The sequence below is a fragment of the Salvia miltiorrhiza genome, chromosome 4 (genome assembly GCF_028751815.1).
Source record: "Salvia miltiorrhiza cultivar Shanhuang (shh) chromosome 4, IMPLAD_Smil_shh, whole genome shotgun sequence".
Lineage (NCBI taxonomy): Eukaryota > Viridiplantae > Streptophyta > Magnoliopsida > Lamiales > Lamiaceae > Salvia > Salvia miltiorrhiza.
Window position 1 is genome coordinate 42,732,938 of NC_080390.1, and position 23,595 is coordinate 42,756,532.

The 23,595-nt window shown below is 36.9% G+C and overlaps 1 protein-coding gene and 1 long non-coding RNA gene across 2 annotated transcripts; one reads left to right on the forward strand and one right to left on the reverse strand.

The window, feature by feature from the left end:
• The first annotated feature begins 10,378 nt into the window (after positions 1-10,378).
• On the forward strand, positions 10,379-12,175 carry LOC131021818 (uncharacterized). The gene has a single exon (XM_057951107.1). It carries the CDS (start codon positions 10,725-10,727, stop codon positions 11,943-11,945), a length of 1,221 nt encoding a protein of 406 aa, XP_057807090.1. The 5' UTR covers positions 10,379-10,724; the 3' UTR covers positions 11,946-12,175.
• Positions 12,176-22,047: 9,872 nt separating this feature from the next.
• On the reverse strand, positions 22,048-22,818 carry LOC131021819 (uncharacterized). Its single transcript, XR_009101078.1, has 2 exons — positions 22,634-22,818; positions 22,048-22,238 (listed from the first exon to the last, which is right to left on the reverse strand). It is a non-coding gene; the product is annotated as an uncharacterized LOC131021819 (long non-coding RNA).
• Between the last annotated feature and the right edge of the window lie 777 nt (positions 22,819-23,595).

The window sequence follows — 23,595 nt, forward strand, 5'->3', positions numbered from 1 at the left end:
TCTCTGACTGAGATCCCTCTGATTGAGGTCAGTAGATAATCATAAAAATAGCCTATAGGTGTATTCTCCCCCCCCCATACACCTATTCGAGACCCCCCGGACCTAACAAGGATGTTGTTAATATTACTAATTATTGTTTACTTTAAATTAAATGTTGACTTGCAATTAATTAATTAATTAATCTAAAATTAATTTAATTTAATAAAAACATGTTTATTTTTTTCCTTTCCTAAAATCCGAAATCTGGAGAACAATTTAATAAAAATAAATGCTGAAACAAACATCAGTGGCACCAAAGTTGAAAAGTAACCAAATTTTCATTTCACTTTTACCAAAGTTCAAATTTTCCTCTAATATGTTCCAAAGGCATCTATAGTTGTGGCAATAGGATCTTCAACATAATCATTTGAACTGGGGTGTAACCCACTAGCTGAAAAGCCACAGAATCTGCCACAGTAGCATTCCAGGCCACAACTTCATCCCACAATTCCTTACAGAGTAATTGACAAAGGGGATAGTTAGTACTATCATTCAAAATTGGAGATTCAGGGGTAACTAGATCACAGACCGATTTTCTCACAGGATTTTGGGGGCGGCGATAGATCGGAGCCCGTGGAAACAAGACCTATCCCATCTCCACAACGGCCATCGATCTCACTAAAGTTGAGAGAGTCTTCCGTTGTATCTGACATTTCAGCCGAGAACGGGAAATCTTCCTCCGACGGTGATCCCCAATCGGAGCACGAGTCCTCGGTGTCCGGCACGTACTGTCCGCTCAGTTAAGCCTCCCACATGGACTTCATCACGGCGGCAGAGAAGCGCCATTAAGGGCGACGCGCGGTGGCAGAGATCCGCCGATCTAATGGCGGCGAAAGGGACAGAGATTCGCAAAGCAATCGGGAGAGAGAGAGAGGCGCGATTTAGGGTTTCAGAGGAAAGGTGCGGCGCAAGTGAGAGAGAGGGTGTTACATATCTGCTTTTTTTAGGGTTAGGTGATCTCCCTTAATTAATTAGTGTAGTTAATTACACCCTTATTATTTTCAAAATAGGAAACATGCCATGAATATTGGGACAACCCAAAAAGGAAAATAGGTCATGTATAATGAGACGCAGGGAGTAATTTTTTATTGAGTATCTTGTGAGGTTGCATACTTGCATAAGTGGATGAGATAAAATGTGACTGCTTTGAGCGGGAAATGATTTTTTTGGTGGCAAAGTGCGTGCAAAAATTGTGGAAATCTCATTTTAGTACTAATATAGATAACAATTTATATATTTTTCAAAATATTTATAGATCAGTGCTCATCTGACGTCTACTTTCGCAATTAATCTCACTACAAAAAAATTTATCGGACACCAACAGAATTACCGACGGAACAACGGCGAAATTCCGACGAAGATATTTTAAAAGTTTACCGATGGATTACATCTGTAGCTAATAATTCCGTCGGTAATCCGCCAGTAAATTCGGTAATTTCGCGCTTATTAAAATTTAATAATTATTTTTAAATTTTACCGACGGAATTATTAGCGACGGAAAATAATCTGTCGTTAACTATTATTTTTTATTTTTTATTTATTTTTAATTATTTTTTTAATTCTACCGACCGAATAGCGACGAAAAATAATACGTCGTTAAACATTTTTTTTATTTTTTTAAATTATTTTTTTATTTTTAAATTATTACGTTGGTAAATATTATTAATTTTTTTTGTTATTTTCATTTTATTTTAAAAAAAATATTTTTTTATTATTTTTTAATTAACATTCTATTTTATTCTTATTTTTAAATTATTGAGAATATTTTAAAATTTATTGTTATTTTCAACAATAATATTTTAATTTTTTAATTAACGATAATATTATTATTTTTATTTTAAATTCGATCGTATATTTACCGTCATTCTTTCGTTGGCACCACAAGTCTTAGATATCATCTCGACATATTCTAAGGTTATTAATAAATGATATTGTATATTAAAATAGATTTTAAATGAATTAATATGTGCTAGTTATATCAATAATACGCGTGTTCTGTACTGGTGACCACTCGAAATGAACTTCATGGTTAAGCGCTAGAGCACAACTAAGATGGGTGACCCACTTGGAAGGTCGTCTTAACGTATGCAATTAAGTTCAAAATGCATTATAAATACCCAAATACTTGTTGGGTATAAAGTTAGATTGATAAATATATATATATATATATATATATATATATATATATATATATATATATATATATAGGGTGCGGTTATAGTGAGAACCACAATTATCGTGAGAACATAAGAACCAATAAAATTACTGCATCTGCTATACAAATTAATGCATCCGCTATTAAATTTAATGCATCCGAAAAAAATAATTTTTTTGCTCCATTCAGGATTCGAACCCAGCACCTGCATCCATCCACCAAGATGATGCATCCACCGTAGATCTTGATGATCGAATGGCTTAAAATGGTTCTCCGTTCTTATTTTATTAGTGGTTCTTATTTGAACCTCTCCCTATATATATATATATATATATATATATATATATATATATTATTTTTTCGTAAAAAAAAAAGATATTAGCGACTGGAATTTATTTTCGTCGCTAATACCGACAGTCATGTCCGTCGCTAATTTCAAACGACGCCGGCATCATCCCGTGCTCGCCTACGGACAGTCCGTTGTCCTTTCCGTTGGCATTTAGCGACGGAAGCAAAATTCCATCGATAATCTTTTTACCGACCACTTTCACGGCGACACACGGCGACCGTCGGTGATCTGTCGATATATAGTTTTACCGACGAAATTTATAGCTTTATTCCGTCGATAATCGGCCAGATTCTTGTAGTGTCTTAAATAATATTGTTAATAACTTTTTAGATATAGAATTCCAATTATATCATTCATGGTTTGTCAAGAAATTACAGATTAAATTCGGCACAACTTATAAATCTAATTTAGTGAAACACCATCTTTCAACAATTACAGATTAAATTTGGTATTCTCAAGTTTTATTGAGCAACAAGATTTAACGTGGTCTTCAATGGAACCACTTTCATTACAGTACTTCTAAGTTCTATCACCTTAAGCAAAAAATTGGGACACATTTAATAAAATCATGTTAAGAATAATGATTGTGAATGCGTTCATATTCATTACGCTGGTCTCATTACCTTAAAGCGGGCCCTCTAATTAATATAGCTATATATATAGTCTCGTCCACAAATTAGTTTTGTAACTATTGCTTAAATAACTTTTAGTAACTTATTAATAGTTCAGGTATATAAATAGAAATTGAATTTGTGATCTTTATAATTTCTTGCTCATATTGGAGTATTTTATAACAAATCCAAATTAAAGGATAATATTTTAGTTGCATCCATTAAACATAATTAAAGACGTCACTACAAAAAAAATAAAAAAATCACTAGTGACGTAAGGCTTTGGTAGCTATTATGTGTGTCATAAAAATTAATTAGTAACATTTGATGATTTAGCTAATCACTAATAGTTACACTTTCAAATATCATTAATTTTTATGACATGAATATTACTCCATGATACTAAGTCTCATGTCACTAATATAAACTTTTTTTGTAGTGTGTGTTAACTAGTCAGTAGAAATAGTTACTTTTCCGATAATCATCCACAGAGTTTATATTATATCCTTCCAACTCCATGATCAAATTGTTTGTCAATTTAACTATAAATGTATAATTTAATGAGGCAGCACCTTATAGTAACGAATGATATATGTATAGTAAATAAAAATTGGAACTATATATATATATATATATGAATAAAAACATGAAAATATAATATTTATTTTAATGTTAAAATAATTTTAATCCTGAACCATTGTAAATCCTCAATTCTCATAAATAGAAAAGTAAGCAAATTAAATACGTTTCTTCCAAATTATTGAATAACTGAGCTGGCGCTGTGGTATGATCATAATTTCAATTTTTAGGAAATTGATAGATTTAGTTATAAATGTTAATCATTTATAATTTCATCTTTCACTATATCGACACTTATGATACGACATACATGAAATTAGTTTCTAGTAGCTACAACCATCACTGTTAGAGTATATATAGGTGATGCTCTTTATTTGATTATCATTATTGATGCATGAAATTAGTTTCTAGTCTTACAATAATTATCGTTAGAGTATAGGTGACACTTTTTATTTGATTATCATTATGTATACAACAATAATATCTTTTGTATCTAGTATTATTTTAGATACAACATTATGTATTAATTGAAGATAGAACAATGTGTTCTTCATCAGCAAGCTTTTTTTTAACGGCAGATAAACATCAGAGTTATTCATACGAATTTCCTGAAGCTACGCGATGTTGTATCTCCTGATTATTAAAGTATTATTAGATCAAGATTATGGATTTTTTTTTGATCGGAAAAGAGCATTTAGATAAAAGAGGAGAGAAGGAGCCGGCACCAGGGGTGCCAAAGTTCTGGACCACGTACAACAACGCACACAACGAAAAAAGAAGAAGAGGCTCTCGCCACCAGAGAGAGACCTCAAGAGATCGAAAAGAGTTTACAGAAAGCTAAATTTTCGCATCCAAAAACCAACTCCTGAAATCTCTAGAGCTCGGCTGTTGACAAAAAGCCGAGATCCATCCCCACGTTCTTGTTTTAATTTCTGCCAGCACTCTATCCGCTTTCCATTCTTCCTGCTGAAACTTGCATCCATTTCTCCACTTCCACACACACCAAACAAAACAAAACCAGATAGTAGTCAGGAAAGGTGTGTCCTCCTTTTTTCCCAAATTCCTGAATGCAATTAGGTGATCCTTTGCCTTGACTGGTAGAGCCGAATGTTTTCCAACCCAATTGAGAACCGCATACCAGAGAGCTGAAGTCATTGTACATGAGAAGAAAACATGGTCCGAGGATTCGATCTCTTTTTTGCAAAGAATGCAGACGGCATCTGCATTAGAGTTGATCACTTTGAGTCTTTGAAGGTTATCACACGTTGCCATCCTTCCCTTCAACACTCTCCAGCCCGTTGTTTTGGCCCTTGAGCGGCACTTGAGCTTTCCAAGCGATTTGAAGTTCCTCCTCTTGGCCTCCACTTCTGTCGTCGCTGACTGCCATACTAAGCGCCTTATAAGCCGACTTGACCGTGAAATGGCCGTTCGGCTCTAAGCTCCATCTCCATCTATCTGGTTCTCCTGCCAAGACTACAATATTTTGAAGAACTGAACCAAGGTTAGATAAGCAATCGAGGTCCCTCCCCCTCAACTCTCGATTCCAGTTCAGTTTCCAGACCCAGCACCCCTCTACCCACTCTCCCATTTCTTTAATCAACCCTCCTTGAAGACTACTAAGCCTAAATAATCTTGGAAACGCCTCCCTCAGGCTCTGCCCCCCGGTCCAAGCGTGATGCCAGAACAAGAAACCATCCCCCTCCCCAATCTGGATAACTAAGCTATCTCTCAACCATTTCCTTTTTTCTCCCCGACTCAACTCCACCACCCTCTTCCACCAACCCGGTCTAGAAGCTTTATTACCTTGTAATTTAAAACCATTCTCATCCCAAGACAAGTCCCCCCAGCACTCTCTAATTACCCGAACCCAAAGAGATTCGCGCTCCGAGAGGAAGCGCCAAATCCATTTGGACATAAGAGCCTTATTGAACCACCCAAGGTCTTTGATACCAAGCCCCCCAAGACGAAGATCCCTACAAAGAACCTCCCACTTGCCCAATGAATCTTTCTAACCTCCGGATCCACCCCCACCCCCCAAAGGAAATTGGCCAAAAGAGAACGGATTTGAGACAACACACATTTATTCATCAAGGAGAAAGACAGATGGTAAATCGGGATAGAGGACAGGACAGAACGGATAAGAGTGAGTCTCCCAGCAAAAGTGATTTTCCTATTTTTCCACTTACCAACTTTATTTTTGACCTTTTCCACCACAAAGCTCCAGTCTGTCGAGCGAGAGAGACTTGCTCCAATTTGAACGCCGAGGTACTTGACTGGTGCACTCCCCAGCTGGCAGTCAAGTATCCTAGCCATGTTATTACAGATTGTTTCCTTAAGTCTGATTCCCACAAGCAAACTTTTGTCAAAATTCACTTTTAAACCCGAAAGAAACTCGAACAGTTTAAGAATGCTTTTGAAGGCCCAAGCATTTTCATTCTTCCCAGTAGCAACAAACATCGTATCATCGGCATATTGCAAGTGTGAGATGCAAATTCCTCGGTCACCGATTGGAGCCGGCTCCAGCAGCCCTTTGTTAACAGCCTTCTCCACCAGCAAGTGAAGCCCTTCGGCCACGATAAGGAAGAGAAAAAGAGATAGAGGGTCTCCTTGTCGAAGACCTCTTTCAAGTTGAAACTCTCCTGATGGACTGCCGTTAACCAAAACATTTGCCGAAGCCGAGCTAATGCATTCCGAAATCCACCTTCTTCATCTCAAGCTAAAATTCATCTTCTCAAGCATGATATCAAGGAAATCCCAATCAACAGAGTCATAAGCTTTAGCAAAATCAATTTTGAACAGAGAGATTCTCCTCTTCCTCCTCTTTGCATCAACGATGATTTCATTGAGAACCACGACCCCATCAAGAATGTACCGCCCCTCAACAAAAGCACTTTGGCATTCAGAAATGATAATGGGCATTGCTCTTCTCATTCTAGTTGCAAGGACTTTCGCGATGACTTTATAAAGGCAGTTGATGAGTGAAATTGGCCGAAAGTCTTTCAGGTTCTCTGCACCTTCTTTCTTTGGAATAAGTGTGATGAAAGACGGGTTACTTCCTCTAACCAGGCTGCCGTGAGTGTGGAAATCTTTCAAAGCACCCACAAGATCATCCTTTAAAATCTCCCAACTTGTCTTCAAAAAATTAAAGTTGAAGCCGTCAGGTCCCGGACTCTTCCCCCCCTCGCAGTTCCAAACGGCACTCTTAACTTCTTCCTCCGTAAACGACAAATCCAGCCACTCCTTGAGATCATCTGGAATTCTTTTCTGGACGAAATTTTCAGGGAGACAAGGCTTCACTCGCGGTCTGCCACGAAACTGTGATTGGAAGTGCGCTTTGACCAATCTTTTAACCTCGGTCGGCTCTTCGATCCACCGGTTATTCTCCCACAGGCCAACCATCTCGTTCTTATTTCTTCTTCCATTAATCACCTTGTGGAAAAGGCTACTATTGACATCTCCATCGACAAGCCAACGGGTTCTTGATTTTTGAGCAAGTAAACTGTCTCTGTTCTTCAAATGGATGATCAGATTTGCCGTAGCTTCATTTCTTAACAAAAGCTCTCCTTCAAGATTATGGATATAATTGTTCATTGTTATCCTTAAGGAGTTGTTAGATAATAGATAATGTACTCGTGCTTATCTTCAAAAGGAGTTGTTATCCTTCACAGCTAGGAAATGATTAATTTGAGCTACAAGAGAAAATTGGTGGTGTGAAGACTATATAAAAATACAATATTTCGTTCAAAAAGGTAAGGAAATTCGTGCCAAATTAATCTCACATGATGTCGAGAATTATAATGTTCGTGCTAGGTGTCCCCTGAACTAGTTGCAAGTGATGTGATCCCTCATACTAGTTCTTTTCTTTGTTCTAACAGAAGAGTGTTTGTGAAGTAAAAGAGTTGTAGACTCTTAATTATTTAGTTCTTGTTTATCAAAGGATTATGTGGTGAATGTGCTGAGCTCACGCCTAGAAAGTGAGTCATTGTCTTGTCTTCAATTGTCCACACGTTAATGAAGTTTTTGGTGACGGTATATGGTCGTAGTAAAAGGGAATCTTATTGTATAAGTCTATTTGTATCTTAACTTCAATTAGTGGATCGTTTTTCCTAAACAAGGCCCCTCAGACGTAAATGTTTTATCACTGAATTGGATAATCAATTTTTTGTGTAATGTTGTTGTTGTTATTATTATTATTATTATTATTATTATTATTATTATTATTATTATTATTATTATTATTATTATTATTATTATTATTACATGGACTGATGGGCATAATTTAGTGACGACTATATTTAGTGAGAAACCTAAATATTGTTGCATGCGGAACCATCTAAGTTCTGTCATGTTTTAATATATTTCCTACTAGTGTTGTCATATGTGTAACGTGATATATAATAATGGATTGAGATTCGATATGTATTATATTTGATGTCTCATTTTGTTTCTCATTTATTTTTTTATCTAATTTTAATTTTGTATGCTTTAATTTAATTTTTTGATTATTAATTAAGGCTTATTTCATCTAATTAGGATATATAATTATTTTTTATCATTTAATTTAATTTTTATTAGCTAATACTCTCTCCGTCCTATAAAAATAGTCTTAGGAGTGAGTAACACGAGTTTTAATAATAGTAATTAAGTATATTATGAGTGGAGAAAGGGTTAAACCTTAAATGTAGTATTAGTAATGATAATTAATTGTATTGGGAGTGAAGAGAAGGTCTCACCATGTGGTAAAATAGATCAATAAGTTAATATATGAAGGATAATCTATTGTGATGTAGTGGGCCATAAATAGAGTAGGACTATTTCTTGTGGACACCAAAGAAAATAAAAAAAATTATGACTATTTTTACAGGACTGAGGGGGTAATAGGTTGATAAATTAAAAGTTATGGTATACAATTTTTTAAAATTTTAAGTTTTTGAAATAAAGGATAAGTATAATTCTTACACCAAGAGGTGTGAACTCCTGTGTGTGAACAATGAAGTTTACCGCTCCCCATCCCCCAAGTAAAAAAGAAAAGTACTCCCTCAATTTATGGAAAAATGTCTTGAAAGAATGACAAATTCATAAAATATGTGGTGAGATGTGTTGTAACAGCGAATGTGAATACGAAAGATGAAACACAAAGAATGATAACTCAATTTAATTAAACAACCTACGTCTGGGGGGCCTCGCCCAGGGAAAATTATCCACTATATGAAGTTAAGATATACAAAGGACTTACATAATAAGACACCCTCTTACTTAGCCACTGCATCTTCCCAAAACTCCATCAACGGTGAATAAATGAAAGCTACACAACGACTAACTTCCTAGGCGCACCTAATTTCTTGAGAAACAAGAACCAACAATAAAGAAGAGTTTATAACTCTTTTATAATGTACGCTCAAGTGTAGTCACAAATATTCTTCTGCTAGGACAAATAAAAGTAATGTATCAATGAATGTACTACAGACTGTAACAAGTCTGGGGGGACACATATCGACTACATGGCGAGAGCAATTAAGAACGAAAATTATCAGCCATCTTGAACGAAATATGGCCTGCTTATATAGATATCTAGTCCCCAATCTTCTCTTTTAGCCCAAGTTAATCATCTCCTAGTCGTAGATGGAAATATGAGTTCTAACTCGATGAGGACTCTGCTTGGATGATCTTGATCTATCTGTAATTGTGCTCCAATAAGGTTTCATTAAACTGTAAATTCGTGGCCATATATATCCATAAAAATCGCATAAGATAGCTCCAAAGTTATCTACAAAATTCGCAAGTATGAACGCTTTGAATGTCTCAACTGCAACTTAGAACATTTGAAAATACTGACCAAGATACTCAGAGAAGGACATCTGTGGATACTATTACATGTCTACATAATGACAAGATAATAGAGTACAAATTTTACTCTAACATGTCTTAAGGGAGAGTGACACGAATTTTAAGAAAAAACGTGTATTGTTTATTTAGTGAGTGGAAAAAGGGACTCCACAAATTAAAAAAAAATGAAAAAGTTAATTAAATTAGTGAGTGCAGAAAGTGATCCACAATTTCTTACTAAAAATAAATTTAGACTTTTTTTGTGAACGAATTAAAATGATAAATTATGACATCTTTTCTTAGACCAATGGTGTATTATAATAAACTTTATTTTTATAAAATATTATTATTAAAATAATAATTATAAGAATAAAATATAATAACTACACATAAAAATTACCGTACGAACGCTGAATCTCATCCCTATAATAATACTAATGTGGTTTGATACCAATCAAAGAATAAATATATAATCTATAATCTAAAAGATAGGTGGTCACAATATTGAGACCCCATTGTTGAGCAAATTTATTTTCCCAAAACAAGAAGAGTTAATGCACCGTCAATTCCAGTCTCATGTTCCATTCTTAAGAATAAACTCGTTTTATTTTATACGAAATATAATAGTAGTGTCTCTTCAAAACATATACGGCCTCCTCCGTCTTCTTATACATAAAGTCGCGTCGGTGCTCAACTAGTCGATGACTTTGACGCACTATGCTCCCAAATTATTCAAATTTTTGGGCACTTTGACATTTGATTAAACAGGTTTCCACCTACAATTACACATCATCATGATTTTACTCATTTAGAATAACTGATGTAATATTTCATTCCGTTAGCGACAAACGCATAGTCGTTCGGTAAAAACACAGCAAGTCTTCCAAGAAAAATATAAGCTCTCTAATAGTATTAGTTTTCATTGATCGAAGAATTAGAATTTGATCTTCATTGCTTACGCACCATAATAAGTGGGATATAAATAATGGTGTAAAACCGCGTTACTACACTATGCCCAAAGTGCAGTGGCGCCATGTGACTGATCCCCATTAAAGTCCCCTTCACCTTCACTCTCCATTTCATACTTCTCTCTCTCTCTCTCCCAAAACTCTTCTGAAATTCAGATCCATTTGAGCAAATAATTGGTCATTGGATTTCCAAACAAATGGCTCCACTCCAACACTCTGTTTCCAACAAGGTACTCTTGCTCTATCTAATCTTGCTCCTTTTCATCACTTCTTCACTCATTTCGGCCCAACCACGAAGATTCCTGTCTGAAGATGATCAAGATTTCCCGCTCATCAAGAAGAAATCCAATTCCACCACCAAAAACCAAACTAAACTCATCAAACCTACCACTACTTCAACTTCTTCTTCATCCAAGAACCAAACCAAACTCATTAAACCTACGTCACTCTCATCCAAAGTGATCACCAAACTCCCATTTGATTCAACCAAGAACAAAACCAAACTCATCAAAGCTACCTCATCATCCATCAAGAAACTCAACTCCACCTCAAATTCGACGCTTTCAACCAAGAAAACCTCAGATCCAAACAAACCGGCATCCCCAAAAGAAAACACCACTCAATCCAAATCCCTGATTGAAAAAAGTGTTCTTGCCACCAAATCCAACAGCAAATCCCTAAAAAAACCTAGCTGGATTGATCAAGAAGACGACGACGACGATTTGGTGTCAGATTTCAGAGAACTCCCATCGAAATTCCAAGAATCAATCGTCCCAGATTTGGAGAAAATCTCCCAAACATCGAGAATCTACCTCACGAAATACAACAAAGAATTCACGAGAGGGTTCAAGCCCTACGTGGGCAACAAATACGCTTCAAAAATCGCATCTTTAGTCTCATTCACATTCATCATCATCCCACTCATTCTGGTCTCCTTGATGTTCAGCCGAATCAAAGCCTATTTCTCCATCCAGAAGCTCCTGATTTTCATCCAGAGTTATCTCTCCATCTACTTCACCATCCTCGCCCTCTCCTCCCTGGCTTCGGGGCTGGAGCCGCTGAGGTTTTTCTACTCTACTTCGCACTCCACCTACGTTTGCGTGCAAGTGTTGCAGACCTTGGCTTACGTGCTGTACCTCCTGCTGCTGCTCATGTACCTGATTCTCGTCTTCTCCACTGAGACCGGGCCCGTCACCAAGTTATTGGGCCTGGCCCAAACATTTGTGGGCTTTGCTGTGGGCCTTCATTATTACATGACGGTGTTTCACAGAGCTGTCATGCACCAGCCGCCCAAGACGAGCTGGAAGGCCCACGCGCTCTACGCCACGTGTTTCTTTCTTATTTGTCTGTTAGCTAGGGGCGATAGGCAGAAGAAGGCTTATTTGGAAGAGGGGGGCGATGAGGGTAAAAAGAGTTGAATAATTGAATTTCATCGTTCTTATTATTCTATTTTCCTTTTTCTTTTTGGGAATGCAATTTTTTTTACTAGAAGCAGGGGAATAGGGTTTGCTTGCTTCTAATCTTTTCATACGAATTTGTATTGATAATAAGGAACTTAATTGCCCCTTGTTTTCCATGCCAACCAAAACGACATTGGTCATGGATTCAAAAAAAAGAAAATAAAAGACATTGGCCTTCGACACTGAAATTTTATGTTATGTTTCAAACAGTAAGAGAATTATATTATTAATACAAATTAATTTATGCATTATAGTGGTTGATGGTTTGAAATTTATTTATTTTATTGGTCCCACTTAATTTGGCATGTATTCTTTTTTAAATTGTCTCATTCAATTTGGTTTGTGTTCTTTTCGGATAACAAATTTTTACTACAATGAATATGGGTCCACGCAGTAGGGAGCCAGGAATTTTATTTGGGGGGAGGATGAAGTTTTACGGGAGTTTCAGACTTTTTTTTTTAGCTATTCCGTACATTTTAAGTATTTTTTTTATCAAAATACAAATATAAGAATAATATTTTCATAGATTATATAATTTAAATACATTACAAATTTTTTTGAGGCATTTCGGACATTTTGTGCATTTTTTATTAAAAGACAAGCATAATAATAAACAACATTTATATAAATTACATAAATTTAAATAACACAATTAAACTTAAATTTAATCTATATGAGGGAATATAACAAGCAAATCATTTTTTTTGTAAATAAGATTCTTTTATAATTAGGAATAGATATATATATATATATATATATATATATATATATATATATATATATATATATATAAACTCAAAATTTGGGAGGGGGCTTCAGCCCCGCCTAGCCCCTTTGGTTCCACGCATATATACATTACGATCTTACATTGTTAAATTGTGTCAAAAAGAATTAGGTCAAATAAAATGGGATGGAAGAAATATTGGTTAAACTGTTAAGCGTTTTTTTTATTTTACATTAATACAATAAATAGTTCGAATATGAAAGCCATTTTGCCCAACATCCATCTAACTCTTAATAATCAAGAAAATAAATTTTTTAAATAACAAATAAATGTGAACTTGAATTTAAAACTTTTATTATCAATATTAACTACTCACTCCGTCCCACAAATTTGGAGTCAATTTTTTTTTTTCCGGTCGTTCACGAAATCTTGAGTCATTTTTATATATAGTTGAAATAGGCAAAAAATAAGGGTTTCTTAATTAAATTCCCTACTTTTACTAATTAAAAGTGGTTGGCAGATGGAATTTTTTGGAATCGGTCCATTCATTCTCTCTCTCTTTTGAAACCTTAAATCTATCGCCGCTTCTAAAGCTTGAAACCTCCGATTAGCTTCGTTGCCACCATCGATGACGGTGGCCCCATGGATTCCACGCTGCTTCGGATGATTCTGGTTGGGTGAACCCTCGCCGGCTTCTAAATCAACCCTCTCCCGTCGATTTAATCTTGACAAAACTCCGACGTCCACCATGCTCATCTTCAATCCCTGTCCCACCGCTCAATCTCTCTTCGAGCCTTAGATCCATCATCGATCACCGTCGATATGGGCGGCTCCGTTGCCCCCCCACCGCGATGAACGATAGGAGCGGAGGGGTCGCTGGCGGTGGAATGTTCGTCAACGGTAGAGGGCTCGTTGATTCTGTTTCTAATGGCCTTTACTTCCATTCCCACTACCCCAATCGCTCTCTGAGCCCTAGATCCGGCACCGATCACCCTCAATACGGGCAGTTCCAATGCCCCCGCCGCGATAACTGATGGGAGCAGAGGGCTCTTTAAGGTAATCAAGACATTGAATCACCAATTCCATAGGCACCTCCAAGTTTTTGGGTAGTTGATCTACTCTAGTCAATGCTCAATTTCCCATATGTGGGATTTTATAGGAGTTTTGGCCTCTTATCTTCATGATTTCAACCATGCATCCCTGTAAACTTAGAAAAACATTGTTCAATGTGTTAGCTTCAAGCATGTTGAAAGAGTTTATCACTGCATTTATGAGTTCATCCATTGTGTTAGTTGATGTCTCTACTTGTAATGATTGGATGACCTTAAACCATCCCAAATCATTAACATTACAGTCAAGGGAGTTCGGTGGTTACTGTACTAGTCTAATAATGAACCCATTTTGGGTTGCAACAGCCATGAAATCTTCATCACTGTCAGAGATATGCGGCCTCGCATTGTCCTGCTGGATGTTTATGTTTTTACTTGCTCTTAGTGGCCACTTTAACATGATTGCTGGTATGATCTATAACAATAAATATGAAATTAATGTTGTGAGTTAGTGGTTGATTGTGTTGGTGGTTGTATGACTTAAATGTGGTGCATTTATGAGGTGTTATGTGTAATAAATGATGAGAACATATATTAAATTTGAAAAGTGAGTACAGAACAAGTACACACTTGAAATTAAAGCATAAAACTGAGTAAAGAACAGATACACACTTGAAATGAAAGCTGAAAACTGATGTAAACAAATATACACTTGGTACGGGAGAGGGGGGGTTGATGATGAGAATAACTCATTCTGAGACCTCTAGTAGCACTAAATGAATGGTATCAATGTGATAATGCTACCTTGTCGACTAAACATCCCTTGATGACTTGTTTTGTGATTAAATCGATGAGTTTTGTCTCTAGTGTCCTGCTTGTCTGTTCTTGCTGACACTTTGTTGGGAAATGAAAGATATATCTAACCCTTGTGTTTTGATGATACCAAAACTGTTAGAAGACACTTTCTAGCTAGAGGTTATCTCTCTGGACTTAAATGTTTTAGTCCCTCTAAGTAGCTAGATCAAAGACTGTAGCATTGAAGACTAAAGACGACAACTCAACTGAAGAACAATTCGACTGAAAGGTTCTTACAAGTCCTGAATGCTTCGGAGTTGCAGATCCAACTGATGTCCTGACTGATCAAAAAACATTGGAAACACCTGAAAAATCACGATTCATAGCAAGCAGTTTCACTAAAGACTATGATGGACTGAAGAAAGAAAGAATGTCTTCGAGCCACGTGGACAAGTAGACCAAATCTTCAGAATTCAAAGGAGGATGAAGACCAAAAGAACCTGAGCAGATTTGGAATATATTTCACAACGGTAGGATTTGAAGAAAGAATCTTCACTAACGGATCTATTCTTCAGAACTGCCTATAAATAGCTCAGGAAAATACCCCAAAAAGGGAGTGGGGAAAAGAGAGAGAGAAAATCCGATTCAATCATCAATACGCAGGCGACATCGAAAGATCAACTTGAGCTTAACCTCCACAAGTAATGAATCGAAGAAGAGAGTAATCATATAATACACAATCAGAGCAACTGATTGCTTGATCTATCTTATAATGCCTAGGCAATTAATCAAGATATATCATTAGCCTAGTTTATGATTACTTGAGAGTATGTTCTCAGTAATCCTAGTTGGTGTGTTACATAACCTTTTCTTTGAGAGTGAGAAGAAGAGTGAATGTAATCAAGTTCAAGACTGAGACTGAACTCAGTGGTTGTTTAGTACCAGGAAACTAAATAGTTAGGTTCCTTGGCACCCGCAAGCAAAGAGGGAGTTCAGACCAGGGTTCTGACTCCAAAAATCTTAGCCAAGCGCTGATAGAGCACGAGTGTGTCTAAGCGTGCTAAGAGCGAGCGAGAAATCCAACCTAGGGTGTTGGTGGGTTTGCTGTGCACCTTTAAGCATTAGCCCAGAGTGTTTGTCAGACTAATCATCTGGCCGTGGATTAGGAACGTTGTTTCCGAACCACGTAAAAATTCTTGTGTTCTTTATTTACTTTTAGTTTTTCCTTCTCTGTGTTAAATCTGTTTTCAACTGAACTGGATTAACTGAAAAGTCTACCTAAGGATTTTATAAGTGACAAACCTTTTCAAAAGGCTATTGGCGTTAAGTTTAAATTTTTGCTGCTAAGTTATTAGTCCGACTGATCAATCTACTGATAGTCAATAAGATCAATAACTCTACTCTGTTTTACAAACTCTAGACTAATGCCTTATGTGGATATCAGTTAAGCTCAATGCTTGATTGATGTCAATTTACTGAAGTCACTTCAGTATCAGTCCTCGACCATATTTCAAAATAAATTTTGGTTAGTTTGTTTTACGCTGCAAAAATAGCCATCAGATGTATTCCCCCCTCCCACCCATACACCTGTTCAGTCAACCCTCCGGGACCCCAACACACTTGCTCAATAAATGGAAAAAATTCAATTTTTCCATTGAATATCACCATTCCATTTTCTGCAATTTGTGGCCTTGCTACGACACACATGAACATGATTTTTGTTATGAAATTCTTGTTCTTACATGTTCTGTGTAGGTCGGCTTTCTCCTAGAGCCAAGTAAAATCTGTGTGCCCCTTGTGTGATATAAAACCATTTTTCGTCGATATGCACAGTGTTGTGCATATTGCGAAACTTGAAAACATTGAGAATTCTATCAACCTCTAAGGCTTCGAGGGCAAACCTCAATCTTAATATCTTGTTGAGGGCTATTAAGTCAGGTTTTATGGCTGATGTGTGAGTCCTATAGCTCCTGTGCGCACCCATCTCCCCATGGTACTCTTACTTTCCCCCAAACCCTTTGTTAATGTTCTTATACTGCTTCTCTTCAATAACTCTAAAGTTGTAAGTTGATTTGTGTCAAGACTCGCAACTTTTTTCCCTTTTAAAACTAAGCTTACCACTTTGAAGATGAATAACTTGACTCTCTTGTCGTTGTTTTCTTACAGCACTCCATAGGCGCGAAATAGTTTGTCGGGAGATGGAGACCTTCTCGGTGGCAGCCTTGCTCTTTCCATAAAATAAGAGTAAGAAATAAGAAGTTAAGTGTCCAAAAAATGGTAAATGCATGCTCTTGTGGGACGTCCCAAAATAAAAATAAGGGCACACTCTTATTGGACGAATGAAATATTTTTCTATAGGGAATTGCCAATCTTATTAATGACTAGCTAAAACCAATTATACATAATGATGTATAAACATATAGAGAGGAAATTAGTAATGTTAAAATTAAAAATACTCACTCTAACAAGAGCACGAGTCTCTTCTCAAAGATCGATTTAAGGCCAGGTTATTATCAGCTGAAGGTCAAAGAGTCCGATATTTCGAAAACAACTTTTCAAACAAGGTACAGACATTACAAATTCATGGTGCTGCCTTTTGGACTTTCAAATGCACAAGTGGTGTTCATGGATCTAATGAACTGGGTATTCCACCAATACCTAGATAAATTCATCATTGTCTTTATAGACGACATACTGGTGTACTCGAGAGATCAAAGTCAGCACAAAGACTATCTGCGTCTAGTATTGAAGACGCTTTAGAAAGAAAAATTGTACGCCAAATTCAAAAGGTGTGAGTTTTGGCTTAATCGAGTTGTATTTCTTGGGCATGGTGTGTCAGTCTAAGGAATTGAAGTGGATCGATCAAAGGTTGAAGCAGTTCACAACTTGAGTCCACCCAAGAACGTTGGTGAATTTTAAAGTTTCCTAGGCTTGGTGGGTTACTATCGTCGTTTCATCGAAGGTTTCTCAAATATAGCAAGACCAATAACATGGTAAACAATTAAGAGAGTACGTTTTGTATGAGATGAGAAATGTGAAAAGAATTTTCAGAAATTGAACAGAGGCTGACGACGACACATGTGCTTACTGTTCCTCAAGGTACCGCGGGATTTATGTTCTACTGTGATGCATCCGAGTAATGGCTCAATTGTAATGCAACACGAGAAGGTGATAGCATATGCATCAAGACAATTGAAAGTGCATGAACAAAACTATCCTACACATAATTTGGAATTGGCAGCAGTGGTCCACGCCTTAAAGATTTGGCGGCATTACCTTTACGGTAGTAAATGCGAGATCTATTCCAACCACAAGAGTTTGAAGTATTTTTTTTTTCACTCAGAAGGAACTCAACCTGAGGCAGGGGATATGAGTAGAGTTGGTGAAGGAATATGACTGTACAATCCATTATCACCCGAGCAAAGCGAATCTGGTGCTGACGCACTAAGCCGAAAGGAAAACATGTCTACTATTTGCATACCCGAATTCATCTAAGAATTTTCTAAGCTAAGGATAGAGGTGGTACCAGTTTCTAAGGACACCAACACAATTTTGGCGGCTTTAACCGTTCGGCTACATTTGTGAGAACAAATCAAAGAAGCGCAATATGGTGATAAGTTATTGTGCAGATTGAAGGATTAAGTCCTAAAAGGTAACATCAAGGGATTTTCTTTGGGTGCAGATGAAGTATTAACTTTTGAATGGATAATTTGCACCCAAGGATGGCGAAATAAGGAGAATAATTTTGGAAGAGGCTCACATCACACCATATTCCATTCACCTTGGATGAACAAAAATGTATCAGGACTTGAAGAAACTTTTTTGGTGGATGAACATGAAGAGATCAATTAGAGACAACGTTGGAAAATACATGATGTGTCAGCTAGTGGAAGGCAAAGCACCAACGTCCCAATAGATTACTTGAACCACTTGAGATTCTGGAATGGAAGTAGGAGAATATTACCATGAATTTTGTGGCTGGTTTGCCTAAAACAGTTATGGGTAATCATGCAATTTGGGTCATTGTGGATCGGCTTACCAAGTTCTCTCACTTTGTGCCTGTGAAAATTACTTACAACATGGAACAATTAGCCGAAATCTGCATACAAAAGATCATGTGTTAATATGGGGTGCCGGTTAACATTGTGTCAGATCTAGGGCTGAGCATAGAACCGACCGAACCGAAAAAACCGACCGAACCGATCATTTTCGGTTCGGTTCGGTTTTAGAATTTCTGGTTGTCGGTTCGGTTCGGTTTTTATACTTTAAAACCGATAGGTATCGGTTCGGTTGTCGGTTTTTTAGTTTTGGTTCGGTTATGAACCGAACCGAACCGATGATATATATATATCTATATATATTTTATTAAGTATATTATTTAATATATATAATAGTATGAATAATATACTGAAAATTAAAAACCCTATAGAACTCTTTAACACCCCAGCCGCCCGCTGCACTTCACTTTCACTCTTCCACTTCAATCACCCACCTGCCGCAACCCTAGCAGCCTGTCACCACCTCTCTCCCTGGCGCCACCTCCTCCCCGGCGACTAGCAGCAGGCCACCGTGCGGTCCGCGCTAGCCCGCGTCGAGCCGTCGACGCAGCAGCAGCAGACATGCGTCAGGCGCGACCTCCGCTAGAATCTCCTCCGCCGGACTGCTGCCACCACCCCCCGGCGCCACCTCCCCACCGGCGACTAGCAATAGGCCACCTCCCTTGATTTTATTAAAGGTATGTTAATTTTGGGTTTGAAATTGTTATGTTGATTTTGCTTTCCAATGATTTTATTCTAATTTTTTATAGATGCTACGAGATTATATGATCTTAGATCTGAAACTTAGGTATAGTTTTATGTTGATTTTGGGTTTGAAATTGTTATGTTGTTTGTTGATTTGAAGGAATAGTTGCTGATTTTTGGGTCTGAAAGGATGAGTAACCATTTAGCAAAGGCGGTTCGGTTCGGTTACCGACCGAAACCGATCGGTTTCGGCCGGTTCGGTTTTGGTCGGTTTTTAGTCTTCAAGCGGTTCGGTTCGGTTCATCTTCTTCCAAGTTCGGTTCGGTTTCGGTTTTACTAAATAGGGTCGGTTCGGTTCGGTTTTGAACCGATGCTCAGCCCTAGTCAGATCGCGATACAAGATTCACTTCAAAATTTTGGAGGAGCTTGCAACAAGCTATTGGCACGAAGCTAAATTTCAGTATGGTCTATCATCCAGAAACCGATGGACAATCGGAGAGGACAATCTATACACTCAAAGACATGTTAAGAGCATGTGTGTTATATTTTAGAGAAAATTAGAAGAAACAACTATCATTGATGGAATTCGCCTACAACAACAGCTACCATGCATCGATAGGCATAACCCCTTATGAAGCATTGTATGGAAGGAAGTGCAGATCGCCACTACATGGGATGAGGTTGGTGAAACGAGAGTTTTGGAACCCAAAATTATGGAGAAGACGGTGGATGTGATCAATAAAATTCGTGAACGCACTAAAGTAGCCCAAGATCGACAAAAGGCATATGCCGATTTAAAGATAAGGGGTTTTCACTTTGAAATGAGTGATAATGTATTTTTGAAGCTATCACCAATAAGAGGGGTTGTTGGAATTGGCAAGGGCGGCAAACTAAGACTTCGTTATATCGGACCATTTGACATACTCGAAAGAGTTGGTGAATGGCATATTGGTTAGCACTGCCGCCTAGTTTGACTTCGATACATAGTGTTTTCCATGTCTCGTCTTTGAGGAAGTACGTCTACGACCCTAGCAACATTGTGAATCATGTTAAGCTAGAGCTAGATATGGACTTAACTTATAAGGAGCACCCGACCGTTTTGGATAGAAAAGTTGACGTGTTAAGGAGTAAAGAAATCCCTTTAGTCGAAGTCCAATGGAGTAGGCATGATCATAACGAAGCTGCATGGGAAAAGAAATATGACATTAAATCTAGGTACCCTAATTTCTTTGACTAGGGTAACTAATTTCAAGCACGATTTTTTTTAATTGGTAAGGATGTAGCAATCTGGGAAACAAAAAACCTATTAGCTACAAAAATATTTTTGTTTTTTTTATTATTATTAAATTAAATTTTAAATCTTATAAGTCGCACTTAGGTATTGCATAAGCATAAGTCTTTAATTGCATAAAACTTAAGTACTCCCTATGTCCACGAAATAGAGTCTCGTTTGAGGGTGGACACGTGTTTTAATAAAATTGTTAAAGTTGTTGTAAGTATAATAAAAATACAATTTATAAGGGTAGTGGTAGTACAAAAAAGTAGAACAAAAGTACACTATTAGTTAAAAAAATAAAAATACAATTTATAGTTAAATATAAGAGAAAAAGTATGATGTGATGATTCAAAAAGTTAAATGAAATTCTTTTTCGTGAAAAAAAAGGGATAAATATTATTCTTTTTCGTGGACGTGGGGAGTATTATTTGTCTACTTTTACTTATTTATTTATTTTATCCATTTAATTATTTTTAAAAATTCCTTATTTGTTATTCAAGAGCCACCATATCCTTTAATTGAAGCCCAAATAAATAACTTCATTGAAGTTCAATTTCTTTAGCATGTGATTTGAGCCCAAATGAAGTGATTAAAGAATAATAATATTATAATTAAAAACTTACTATTTAGCCCTATTTCTCACTATGCTATGCAGCCATAATTGCGTGATTGACAAATTGAGATTTGCCCTAATTCATTATTCTTTTTTTTGGCAATTTTGAATTACGGAAAGATTGATACAAACTAATTCCTCCTACTCTAATTAACTTCTAATTCCGTGTATATATACAACTATTTTTTTTTCATTCACCTCACACCAATTATTTTTCTTTTCCCCTGGAATTCTTCTCTACTATCTCACTTTTCACTTATAATTGTAAGTCTGCAACATTTGACTTTCTATCCCTCTAGCCTTTAAATATATGAGTGTAGGTATATAACTATACGTGGTGTGTTTATTATATATATATATACACACACATATATATACACCGGGGTGGACTACCGTGAGTCAAATGTTGGCTACCGTGGTGGACTAGACGTGGTGGACTACCGTCTAGTCAACAGTTGACTACCGTCTAGTCAAATGTTGACTAGACGTGGTGGACTACCGTGAAAGCACATCTTAAAATAAGAAATAAGAGCAGTTTTTAATATATGAAATTTATGTAGAACACGTATGAATTCGCTGTATAAAGGTATGAATTGTGAAAAATAAATTTTTGCTACCTTTGGGATTCGAACTCAGGACCATAAATCCACAAACAGTATTACGAATCAACCATAGATCTTGATGATCTAAGAGCTGAAAATGATTCTTATTTTATATCTTAAGAAATGCTCTTATTTTAGCCCTCCCCTACATATCTACCCAATTATATATATATATATATATATATATATATATATATATATATATATATATACTCCATCCGTCTCATTATTTATGGGACAAAACTTTTCGGCACGGAGATTAAGAAAAGTAGAATTAAGAAAATTAGATGTTTAATGTTATTTCAATTCACACACACGCACTCACACACTCACATACACTCTCTCTCGGCCTCCCCTGTCCTCCAGTTCCGCCGCCGCCTCCTTCGTCCTCCAGTTCCGCCGGGCTCGCAGTGAAGAGACGCCACCGCCGCCGCCTCCGTCGTCGGCCAACTCGATTCACCAGCAAACAGAAATCGAAACCAAAATCAACCGTCTCCTCTCAAATCCACAAATCCACAAGTCAAAAAAATCAAATACCAAAATCCCCAAACCAAAAAATCCCCAAATCGACAAAAATCAAGAGATGGCAAGCCCTCGCGCCGCCGCGACCTCGTCGAAGAAGGCAAAAATCAAGAACAAAAAGTTTGTTCATCACCAATTTGTTAGACTCGATTCACCAGCAAAAAGCGAAACAAAAATCAAAACAAAATTGAACCCAAATTTTAAAGACAAAGGAGATCTGCCGAAATCCACAAACGAAATCTGAAAAAAAATCAATTTGAAATATCCCAAACAAATTCCATTAGGTGATTAATTACAAACAAATTCCAAGCAAGATTGCTCACAAACAAATCGACGGCCTCCTCTCGAATCCACATATCCACAAACCAAACAAATCAAGGGAGGAGGCTTCTTCTCCGCGAGGCCGACGATGTCGCAGCGAAGGCGGCGACGCGGGTGGAGCAGACGTGGGAAAACGCAGGTACGAAGGCGGCAATGCGGGTGCTACCGGGTGGTGGGGGGCGCGAGGGCGGTGGATGCAACAGATCGACCGGCGGTGGTGGCCGAGAATTTTGAAAGGAGAAGAGAGGCGGCTGGTAGGGGTGTGTGAGAGAGAGAGAGAGAGGAAGTAGGAGATGAATTTTAATTAGGGTGAGGAGAATTTTTTTAGGAAGGTAATTAGTGATTAAATTAATGCCTAAGTGAGCCCTTATTATTTCCCAAAATAGAAACGTGCCATTTAGGTTGGGACAGCCCAAAAAGGAAAGTGTGCCATAAATAATGGGACGGAGGGAGTATATATATATATATAGGGAAGGGCTACCGTGAAAACACTTCTTAAAATAAAAATAAAAACGTTTTTCAATGTACGAATTTTATGTAGAACGCATATGAATTCATCCAACAGGGTTACGAATTGTGAAAAATAAATTTTTGTTACCTTTGGGATTCGAACTCAGGACCACGAATTCATCCAACAGGGTTATGAATCAACCGTAGATCTTGATGATCTAAGGGCTGAAAATTGTTTATATTTTATATTTTAAGAAGTGTTTTTAACCCTATATATATATGGGAGGACTAAAATAAAAATAGTTTTTTTTTGTATAAAACAAAAATCAATCTCATCCATTGGATCTTCTAGATCTTATGGACTGAATTCATCCTATTTTTAAGCCATGAAACACACGACTCAAATAATGCAGGATATTCTTGTCATTTACGCTAATAATTAATAACATATTATTTTCATATCAAATCAAATCTTTGACCTATAACTTTTAATGTAGTCACGAAGTATAATTTT

Excerpts from the sequence above, each read along its gene's own strand:
- LOC131021818 (XM_057951107.1), top strand. The coding sequence starts at position 10,725 with ATGGCTCCACTCCAACACTCTGTTTCCAACAAGGTACTCTTGCTCTAT.